Genomic DNA, 12,100 nt, shown 5'->3' on the forward strand with positions numbered 1-12,100 from the left:
TTCATTTCTACATAAATTCTAGAAATAAATTATGTTGATAAAGTTCATTTTTCCACATCCATTGCTTTCCAACTCATTTTAAATACTAGAACTATCGCTGAATACGATTCATACCCCCACCAATGGCCTTGACAGAAGACGACTTGGAAAGGTGGTTAAGAGAATAACTTTAGTGGCACAAATACATATACATAAAAAGAAATTATCTCTGGTGAAAAAAAGACTACAGGTATTAGTATAAATATATATTGTCAAATCATGTTCGAAACAGTTACAAATAACCTTTCATTTTCCCAATGTACTAGACATTTTCTAAGTCAATTTTTGACCTTCAAGTGTGGCATTGACCTTAAGCTTGCACAAGGGTAAGATGGGTTCTGCACATTGCCCAGTTGGGGTGAACATTTGAGTAAAGTTTGAAGAAAATCCTTCCATTAGTATAGAATTTATAGAGCGGACATAACATATTGTCTAGTATTGATTGTTTGTAAATTTAAAGACTAAAAAAGGGGCATAACTTTATCAAAATGCAATACAGAGTTATGAAACTTGATCTGCATATCTTATTTGTGACACCTCATATATCTTTTAAGTTTCAAGCAAATACCTGTGCTAGTTTCAGAAATATTCAATTACATGTTAAAATTTAAGAACATTTTCTAAGTCAATTTTTGACCTTCAAGTGTTACCTTGACCTTTAGCCAGCACAAAGGTAACATAGATTCTGCACATAACCTTGTTGAGGTGAACATTTGAGTGAAGTTTGAAGAAAATTCTTCCATTAGTATAGGATTTATAGAGCGGACATAACATATTGTCTAATATTTGATTAATGTAAATTTGAAGACTAAAAAAGGGGCATAACTTTATCAAAATGCAATACAGAGTTATGAAACTTGACCTGCATATCTTAATTGTGACACTTCATATATATTTTAAGTTTCAAGCAAATACCTTTTCTAGTTTCAGAAATATTCAAATACATGTTAAAATTTAAGAACATTTTCTAAGTCAATTTTTGACCTTCAAGTTTGACCTTGACCTTAAGCCGGCAAAAGGGTAACATGGGTTCTGCACATAACCTTGTTGAGGTGAACATTTGAGCCAAGATTGAAGTTCTAAAATCTTTCAATTAGAGTAGGACTTACAGAGCGGACACGACATACTGTCTAATATTTCATTGTTAGATATTTGACCTTCATGTGTGACCTTGACCTTGAGCTGACACATGGGCAACATGGGTTCTGCACATCACCTGGTTGAGGTGAACATTTGAGCCAAGTTTGAAGAAAATTTTACAATAAGTGTAGGAGTTACAGAGCGGACACGAAATACTGTCCAATCTTTGATTGTTTGATATTTGACCTTCAATTGTGACCTTGACCTTGAGCTGACACATGGGCAACATGGGTTCTGAACATTGCCTTGTTGAGGATAACATTTTAGCTAAGTTTGAAGAAAATCCTTCAATTGGCATAGGATTTATAGAGCGGACACGAAAATGGAGACGGACGGACGGACGGACCGACATACGGACCGACGGACGCGACAAAGCGAATCCATTATAGCCCCCCCCCCCCACATTTTGTGGTGGGGTATAACAAGTGAGTTGTGTGATAAAGTATGGAAGCGGAAAGGTTACAAAAGAATTCGAGACATATATACTATTGGGAATGTCCCTTGAAATTGTTTTTAATTCTGACTTCATTCATTATTATAAACTATAAAGCCATAAATTCAATACAAAATTAAACCAAAGAGGTTAACTGATCTTGGACTTATTCATCAGTTATAATCGTAACCGAAAATGAAATTCAAATAAAATCCTCGCTCATTAAAATAATGTTCTGTTACGGGTGAAGTATTTGACAGAATTTAATCTACGTTTAAGTCAAGTTTAAAATTAAAGAGTATGTATGTATACATCACTTTAATACACCTGTTAATATAACTTGTTAAGAAATAATTTAAATATTCCATCACATAACGCTTCGAATTACACAGTAATTCAGTGCTTACCTGCTTGGATACTGATTTATATATAATTGGCAAAATGGTCGAGTATACAATGATACTAGTTCTTGTTCTAAGTATTCTGACATGGATCTCAACAAATAATTACTACAATTACACGTATTCAAAACCTCAGGATTGTCAAGATGTTCAAAATTACGGGCACAGTGAAAATGGTGTTTACACAATATACCCGGAAGGAACTTTGGGATTTCCCGTCAGGTGTGATTTTAATGATTCTACTTCCGGTGCATGGACTGTGATACAACGTCGTTCAGCTAGTGACTTCTACAAAAGCTGGAATGAATATCAGGTTGGATTTGGAGATCTTAACGACAATTTCTGGCTTTGAAATCAACAAATTCATATGATTACAAGGCAAGGCTGGTATGAGCTACGCATTGATATTGTATCTCCTAAAAATGAAGTGGCACATGCACTATATAATGTTTTCTATGTCGGTGATGCGAAGTCACGATATGAACTGCTTGTTGATGGATATAGTGGAACTGCCGGGGATAGTTTGGGGACACATAATGGACATAAATTTACTACTAAAGATAAAGATAATGACATACACGAAGGGAACTGTGCAGTGGATTTTAAAGGTGGGTGGTGGTATGAAAAATGTCATTTTTCAAATCTTAATGGTGACTATGGTAACACTCAATATGCGAAAGGTTTGTCCTTGTATCATTGGAAAGGATATTACGTTTCAATGAAAACAACAGAAATGAAGATCCGGCGATGGCAGTCTCCGGATATGGTGTAGTATGGAACTAACACTTAGAGCTGCATCTGTGTATGATAACATTTCAAGCAAACTTGATATCTTGAGAAGGGCTGTTCCAAATTCAAGATCCAGACCTACCAAATTGTTCAGTAGTTGGTCTTATATAGGTTGTAAAGTGAAAATCATATAATTAACGCAAATTGGGAGTATGAACGTCTGACGATAAAATGAAATTATTCAATAAATAGGAATGGATTATTTATTAATACCTTTTTGAGTACAACCCTCTGTGAAAAAAATCATCCAGCGGTGTTCAGAAAATAGTTAAGCAGATGGAGTGTCATAATCTTTGTTACCGGTAACATAAACACCAGTCTGTAGGTCGATAGTATTTGCAAACTTATAGAGCTTACACTTAAGAATAATCGTTTTAAGTTCAACAATGATAATTACATCCAAACCATGGGTACAGCCATGGGTAGTCCATTTGCCCCAGCTTATGCATCTTTGTTCCTGGGTAAACTTGAACAAGACTTTTTACAGACACGCCAACTTAAACCTACCCTATGGTTCCTGGCAGAGATGCATCAGTACTAAGGGTGTAGTACTTAAGTACCAGTACCAGTACTTGGCAAATTATGCAGTACCATTACCAGTACCAGTACTAGATTTTAGCTCGGTACTGCAGTACCAGTACTTTTTTTGGTGAAGTAATTAAGTATCAGTACCATTACTTTTATATATTCATCAAAGTTTGAATAAATACTGTATCAAACAAATAATTCCAAATATTATTCAGCAAAGAAATAAAATAATAATTTACTTTAAAGTTAACATAACATATTTACAACTTTATAGTTTTAACATACTTTTTACAAACAATATTTACAACATATATTCATGTCATATCTAATTGTTTAACTGTAACATCTTTCATTTAAAACACAACAGTCTTTTGTTGCCTTTCACACCTTCACACCTCTGTTCAATTTGTACCAAAGTAAATAACAACTTTTTATGGTGCTAACAATATCACTTTTTTCACTTGAAATGGAATTATTTAGAATAGAAGAAATTAATTAGTGTTTAATTTGCTCTTTTACTAGTAAATACAAAGTAATAAAAGATTCTAATAAGGATATTTTAGGGTAAAGAGTTATTGAGTCTGTTTATCTTAATTTAATTTTTACTTAAAGTCTTTGGTGCTTTTTATGATGAATACTGTGTTAACATTTGAAGGAATATTGCACCAAATTATCTTTAGATTTGATAACTTACTTTTTCACAAAAATAAAATACATTTTGTATAGTTAATGTAATTAACAGCTTTATTAGCTTTATTTTATGAGAAAAATTGATGCTATTTTTTATTTTTAACAAAACCAAAAGTACTGGGTAATGCAGTAGCGTACTCACTTTTTAAGACAGTAATGCAGTACCAGTACCAGTAGTAGGAAAATTTTGTAAGAGTAATTCAGTATCAGTACCAGTACTTGCAAAACCGCTGCAGTACGTACTGCAGTACCAGTACCAGTACCAGTAATGCAGCTCTGGTTCCTGGACGACATATTCATGATCTGGGATCATTCTTTTGATGAATTAAATGATTTTGTCCAGGCCCTTAATGGAATACATAGCTCAATTAAATTCACTTATGACATTTCACTGGATCATATTTCATTTCTGGATGTCGATGTTACTAAAGACAACAGGAATAATCTTTGTACCAATGTCCATGTTAAAAATACCAACATCCACCAATACCTGGATTACTCGTCCAATCATCCCAAAACTTGTAAAAATGGTATTCCATACAATCAGGCTAAGCGCTATCGTCGTATTATATCGGACGATGACCAGTTTGCTAAGTCACTGGACCGTCTCCGTTAATTTTTCATTTCTAGAGGTTACCCTGATAAGGTTATTGATGACGCATTCGGTAAAGTACGTGCTGTATCTCAAGATGAAGCCCTTGTATACAACAGTAACTCCTCTGATGCAAAAAGTGTACCTTTTATTATTGAATATAGTCCGTCTCTTCCCCATATTGGCAGTATCGTAAAAAAAATACTGGGATTTATTTAAGCTATCGCCTAATGCGTCAGTCCAACATTTGCACGAATACAGACCCGTGTTAGCCTATCAGCGTGGTAAAAATCTCAAAGATTTCTTAGTCAGGTCTACATATCCCACAAAATTCCCTGGCCCTGTAAACGCCCATTCTAGCAAATGCCCCAGGCCTAGATGTTCACATTGTACTAGGATAGTAGAAACTGATAAATTTGAAAGTTTTTCTTATTCTTCTATATATCGTCTTAAATTTAATACAGTTTGTACATCCAATAATGTTATTTATTTAATATCTTGTAAAAAATGCAACATGCAATATGTTGGCCAAACTAACCAACAAGTGTCCAAAAGAATGAATAGTCACAGATTTGACATTAAGAATTTCAGTGACCCTGTGAATGCAAGTGGTGTTGCAACACATTTCAACACTACAAACCACAGTGTGGAAGACTTCAGCTTTTTACCTATTAACATTATTGACAATGACATGGACAGACTCGTCCGTGAAACATATGGATTCACAGACTTGATACTGTGTTTCCTTCTGGCATGAACACCAGTGAATTGTTCAAATTGTAATTTTTTTTTTTTTAAATGTGTTTATTTAAGGTCGCCGCCGGAAAGCCCATATGTGCGACCGTATACTCAAGTCGGGCCATCCTAGAGCGTCCCACCGAGATTTTTTCGTCGATTTTTTTCCAGCTTTATTGGTGGAGGAAGACCCCAGGTGCCCCTTCGGGCATTATTTCTGGCACGAGCGGGCACCTGGGTAGAACCACCGACCTTCCGTAAGCCAGCTGGATGGCTTCCTGCCTTCCTCAGATGAAAGATTTCGACCCGAGTGAGGATCGAACCTACAGCGGTGAGGGACCTGTGATTTCAAGTCAGCCACTGTTTTAAAACTTTCTCCCTGCATTTTTAATGTTTTGTCTTATTATTATTTTACACTTTTCTTCATTATTTTTACTTATTTATATCATTTTTTTTCATAAAATATTTCATAATTGTATGCAAATTGTCTATTCTTGTACTTTTTGATGTTTTTATTACCTCCCTTTACTTTTGAAAAAAAATAATTTTCCCCCTTTTATTTTATGATTTTTTTTTTTTTTTACTTATTAGTTTTACAAATTCTCTTATTCATTTATTCTTTTTATTATTATTATTATTATTATTATTATTATTATTATTGGTGGTGTTAGATCTATTGTTATTAGATCTATTATTATTTTTTGTGTTGGTGATGATGATGATGATGATTATATGTAATGGATAATGTTGTTGTTATTATATTATTTTTATTATCTTTTTTATTATTCTAGATAACTTGCTGGCTAATTAAAGTAATGCTTTCTCGCTAATTCCCAGTGAATGTATACATATAAAATTATATGATATATTTTGACATATAGATCTAGGTATGTTGGGTTTTATCATTTTTCTCTGCTTTATATTGTAGAAATATTACGGAATGCCGTTAGGGCCATCGCCTATAAATGTGTTGATCTAAAACGCGATAGTCGATAGTACGATGGTGAAAACGCGAAATCACGAAACTACGATGGTGAAAACGCGAAATCACGATGATGAAAACGCGATAGTACGATGATGAAATCGCGACAGTACGATACTACGATGATGAAAACGCGATAAACTATCGTGTTTTCACCATCGTACTGTCGCGTTTTCACCATCGTAGTTTCGTGATTTCGCGTTTTCATCATCGTACTGTCGAGTATCGAGTTTCAGACCAAACCATTCATAGGCAATGGCCCTAACGGCATTCCGGAATGCCGTAAGGGCCATCGCCTATGAATGTGTTAATCTGAAACGCGATAGTCGATAGTACGATGGTGAAAACACGAAATCACGAAACTACGATGGTGAAAACGCGAAAGTACGATGATGAAAACGCGATAGTACAATGATGAAATCACGACAGTACGATGGTGAAAACGCGATAGTACGATGATGAAAACACGACAGTACGATGATGAAAACGCGATAGTACGATGGTGAAAACGCGATAGTACGATGGTGAAAACGCGAAAGTACGATGATGAAAACACGACAGTACGATGATGAAAACGCGAAATCACGAAACTACGATGGTGAAAACGCGACAGATCTTTTTGATCCTTAATACACTTGTTACTATATATAGTAACAAAATTTCCTATGAATTCCAACTAAGTGTCACGTGACCTATTATGAGTTTGCGGCCCGGTCAGCCCGCAGAACATGTGCACGTGCACAAACCGAAACAATGACGTCATATTTTACGTCATCAAACAGTTGACTGTAAAAGTGAAAGTAGGTTATCAGCACAAATCGCTTTATTTTATTATGAGAGCTAAAGCATATTTCGTACAAACACATTTTTGTTACTATTGAAATTTGAAGAAATAATAGATCTACGACAAATTCATTCCGAAAAAAAAATTTAAAAAATTCTAAATTCAACTGAGCATTTGAACACACAAACAAAAACATCTCTGTACAGAACCAGAACAGTAGAAAAGTAGACAAGAATTTCAATGAAAAAACTTCAAAGTATTTGTTTTTGTTGTTATTGTTTTTTTTAAATGCTTCTATTTGATCTACCAAGTGTATTAAAAACATCAATACACGACAGAGTAGGGCCAGAAGGTGATAATCGGCCCTGAAATGAATAATGCCCTCGGGCTGAAGCCCTCAGGGCCATTATTCATTTTGCGGGCCGATTATCACCTTTCAGCCCTACTCTGCCGTGTATTAATCTCTTAATCTTTGTCTAGAATTAGTCTTGCGGCTCAGCTCTTTTTTGGAACTAAATAATTATGTTAATCTTCCAGGGAAATATGTACATGTGCAGTTACCATAAATTATTCAATAATAGTTAAGATAACAATATTTGAGATGTGGTAAAATATTCGATTGTAAAATATTATACGTACAGGTATAGATAATATGAATATTCTAATGTAACAAAGAGGTTCATTTTTTAAGAACATTATCAAATGGCTTTGCCAAGTCAAGGTTTTATTAATTGTATAATACACAACAATTTTTCTTCAGAGCTTCAAACAATTTGTTCAGTATACATCAATTTTTATTATAGAATAGATATGCTTAAATTATGTTCAGTGAAATGCAGGAAATTCGCGAGTTTCTGTCACTGGATTTCCTATTTTCGTTTGTTTGCTTGTTGTGTTACTGATCATGGAATAAAATTAAACAATTGACAGTTTACATACGGTGTACATAGGCAGTTTCATAGCCTGGATTCAGGCATTGTTATTTTTTTGCATATTCATAACATACACGCTATTTCATACTCGTTCGTGTTTTCATAATATCAACGATTTGCCGAACTGGAACCCAGGCTATTGTCCTAGGATGATAATTTGGTCTTAACGGTACATGGGAAAGTCCTCTGCATATTATCCGAGATTGATAGTGTCAACAACTATATATAGTTTAATTCTTAGAAGAATGTGTACCATCGTGATGGCTCAGGTGGTAAATCAACGTCACTGTAACTTATAATGCTTTGAACTTATAGGTTCGAACCCTACGCACTGCCATGATATAATGATGTTGTTGTTATTGTGTTTCTCCCTTTTTTATTTACTTTGTCTTTTGTTTAAATATATTTTCTTCTTTTTAATTTCTATTTCTTTCCTTCCTTTTTTGTTTCTTTTTTATTTCATTTTAAAGATCGAATTATTTTAACACATTGCGATTACGAAATAATAATAATAATTTTAATATACATGAATCATTATAAACACACTTTATTTCATTATATTTTTTTTACATTTCTAATAATGCGCTTTCCTGACGTTCGACATTATCCTAAAACTTTTAAGTGCATGTCAACATGTGTACAAAAATATTCTATCCCACACATTCGAAACTATTTGGAAATAAGAAAAAGATAATTATATAAAAAGTCTCAGATGTAATTATACCTAACTATGATTCGAACATGTAAATGCATGAATACAAAACAGACACGGACGCTCTGCCTACTGCGCTATCAAGACACATTGAAATGCCTCGTTTAATTGTGTGTTTTATTCATAAGGCTTCAATCTGCCTTACCTATTTTTCGCATTGTCATTAATCTTTGTTATGTTAACAAAGGCTCAAGGACAGTACAAACCTATTTTAGAACTTATTTAACTTACGAACAGAAAATCGTTCATGGTAAATTTTCAATTACAATTGGCATTGCAATTGATATGGTTTAAACGGAGTATAATTATTCCGATGGTACATTAAATGGCATTGTTAATCTCAGCGCTAAAAGTATATCAGTTTGAATTACGGTAAATCGCTAAAATCAGATTTGTTAAAATAGAGGTCCTACTCAAGAAGCTTAAATAGAATGCTTTGCGCTACATAGACAAATAAATGGTAAATTTTCGTAGGTAACCATGGATAGAATAATCGCTATTTGTCACCCTCTGAATTATGTTGGTTTAGCTCGCAACACCCAGATGGGAACAGTTTGTTTACGCATTATGCAATATCATGCAGCATTTAGGCACTGGCTCAACCTTTGTTGAAGAACTTTAGTCTTGTAAACTTTGATTTGCATAAATTACAGATTTGCCTTTAAGACCTCCTCACACTTAAGCGAAAACCCCCGACGCCATCTCTTGCTTCCAGACAATAATTAGACTTGAAGAGATTTCGTCACCATTACGTTATTAAAAGTCGGTGGTATTTGTATTTATGCGTTTTTGTGTGTGGTTTTTTTGCGAACTTGTACGTATTGTAGCTATTCTAATGCGAATTTCATGACGTGTGAAAGTGGCTGATAACAAATGATTCACGTTTAGAAAACGAACGGCATACCCGACCCTGCATACGAATCATTATGAAAGGTAGCTATATGACTTGCGAATACATGCTGATGATAACCAATTTAAATCATAAGTAGTTTTGAGCACCTTTACAGTAAATTTTTGCCATGTCTGTCGTGCTTTCCTGATACTCTAAGATTTACCGTCGCTAAAATGGAGATACATACATTGTATTTTGCTGCTGTATGAGTTTGATGTGACTTTACATATATTATAACAGCGAAATAAAATAACAGAATAACACCAGATGAGCGAACAAAGTGTAAACAAAAATGAAACTTTAGAATAATGAAATGCATTAATATACACATTCCTTACAACTCTTTTCAAGTTATATACATTTCTATCCTGATAGTAACAGAATAAGGGGTATACTTGTGCATCTTTTGATTTAGTTATTCGTGCCTGTAGATAAAAAAAGCTTTGATATTCATTTAAATTATTTATCATGGAAATAAGCGTGGATCTCTGAGCTTGTTGTTAAAAGACCAACCAGGTGATGTTTGTGAAAAAAATGCGTTTTTGTTCACAAACCTGATAAAAAAAGTATCCAATGAGAACATGTTCAAGATACAAAAGATAGAGACCAGTGAGCACATGTCTACAATACAAAACATTGAGAACTTGATACTAAACATAAAGAATATAATCGTGATACAAAAATACCAAAATAGGTGATGGATTAGTCAAAAGATTCAACTGTTTGCTTGGATTGCCATATGTAAATAGTAAGGGGTTTTAGTTATTTGATTTATTAGATGCTATAAAGGAAGTCGTTTCATTATCTCACCATTACTTAATAGAAAGGCAATGTGTATGGGTTTTTTTTTAATTTGCCAAGAATTAAAACTGTTGTAAATACACTTCAAAAGACAATATACATGTATATATTTTGCTGATTTATTTAGTTATTTAAAGTGCATTTGTTTTCAAATTAGGTCCTTGCTTTCAGTTTTGATTCAACGCCCAATTATGAACAAATAGTGAGACGATGTACTTAAAATTTAGTAATGATCTACCTGAACTAAGTTGTGTAAATAGTGGTTTAATTAACCCTGGGTAAAGGCTAAACTTCGTTAAATCTAACCAACTCTAGTTACAAATGTACTAATAACTGATCAATTCAATGTAAATACATAATAAAAGGATAAAAATGTTTACTTTGGTAATCATTTTATGCAATCCCATTTTTTTAAAAATTATTACATAAACACAGTTGAGTATATAATATAAGAAAATAAATAACATAAATCTCATAATTCCTTTATTTTTCAAATAAATATTTGCATGTAAATAGTACATAAACAACACGAGATAATAATGTTTATTGTTATGTTACATTTTAGGTTGACATAGGACGAGAATGTATCCCATAGATATAATCTCTTCTAAACAGAGCACTTACTGTCATCTTTAACAGTTCCATACATATGTAATCGTATGCGATTCTTGTATACTTCAAATGAAGAAAACCAGTTTAATATTGCTAATGTTCAATTTCATGTGTAAACATACAAATCTTTGTCTAACCTGGTTGTATGTCTTACAGTTTTAGTAAAATGCATTATCACTTAAAGTAGCCATTTAATACATGTAACAATGTATTTACTACATTTAGGATTTAACCTTTTCCCTTATATAAGCGTGTTTGTTTCGACGGCTTTTTGCACCCCCCCCCCCCTTTTGAGGCCTCAAACAGAGAAAAAAATGCCCTATTTAGACCCCAAACACTGTTTTTCGTTTGAGAAATGTTGTTAAAAAAAGTGACCACTTTTTCGGCGCCGTCCTCAATCCAAATGTTACATTAGGGGGTTGCCAGAAGGGGTATGTGCCCATTTCTGTTTGGGGGTGGGAGTCCCCCTCGTCGCCAAGAAAATTTTGGACATGTCACAGGCTAAAAATGGCATCAGGACGATCTTAGGGTAACTAGTAACCGACGCTGAAAAGGCCTCTACTCTGTCTCAATTCATTGAGAAGTTGCAGCACTTTGAAATCAGTTTTGATGGGAAAAAAACAATGCAAAATAGTGATTTTTGGCAATTTGAGACGTCCCCCCGTTGCCATGGTAACAGTAAATTTACGATTGAGCATGCTGTCTAGTCAACATTTGTGCCATGTTTCATCAGTATTTAAGCATTTTTCTATAGTTTCATAGCAGTTTGAACTTGTTACAGGAGGCTTTTCAATAAAAACGGCCATTTTTCGCAATTTGCTCATGGGGTAAAAGGTTAAAAATACTGTGATGAAAATTTATAGACAGTAACCAAAACCAAAGTAAATGTACTACAAGTATAGTCAAAATGAATATATCTACATCATTCCTACAGTTTCTGAAGAAAACAATTCACAATTAAAAAAAACTTAATCATATATACCTCAAATGTTTGAAGCTACCTTCGAGAAATAAATGAAAGAAAGAAGTTTTTGTAAG

The 12,100-nt window shown here is 33.7% G+C and overlaps 2 protein-coding genes across 2 annotated transcripts; both read left to right on the forward strand.

The window, feature by feature from the left end:
- The first annotated feature begins 2,053 nt into the window (after positions 1-2,053).
- On the forward strand, positions 2,054-2,365 carry LOC132755260 (microfibril-associated glycoprotein 4-like). The gene has a single exon (XM_060746098.1). It carries the CDS (start codon positions 2,054-2,056, stop codon positions 2,363-2,365), a length of 312 nt encoding a protein of 103 aa, XP_060602081.1.
- Positions 2,366-2,380: 15 nt separating this feature from the next.
- LOC132755261 (fibrinogen C domain-containing protein 1-A-like) lies at positions 2,381-2,785 on the forward strand. The gene has a single exon (XM_060746099.1). It carries the CDS (start codon positions 2,381-2,383, stop codon positions 2,783-2,785), a length of 405 nt encoding a protein of 134 aa, XP_060602082.1.
- The last annotated feature ends 9,315 nt before the right edge of the window (positions 2,786-12,100 follow it).

This window comes from Ruditapes philippinarum, unplaced genomic scaffold (genome assembly GCF_026571515.1).
Source record: "Ruditapes philippinarum isolate M1 unplaced genomic scaffold, ASM2657151v2 ctg2823_1_1_1_1, whole genome shotgun sequence".
Lineage (NCBI taxonomy): Eukaryota > Metazoa > Mollusca > Bivalvia > Venerida > Veneridae > Ruditapes > Ruditapes philippinarum.

Bases quoted from the DNA above. Each gene is read 5' to 3' on its own strand.
- LOC132755260 (XM_060746098.1), top strand. From the start codon at position 2,054: ATGGTCGAGTATACAATGATACTAGTTCTTGTTCTAAGTATTCTGACA.
- LOC132755261 (XM_060746099.1), top strand. From the start codon at position 2,381: ATGATTACAAGGCAAGGCTGGTATGAGCTACGCATTGATATTGTATCT.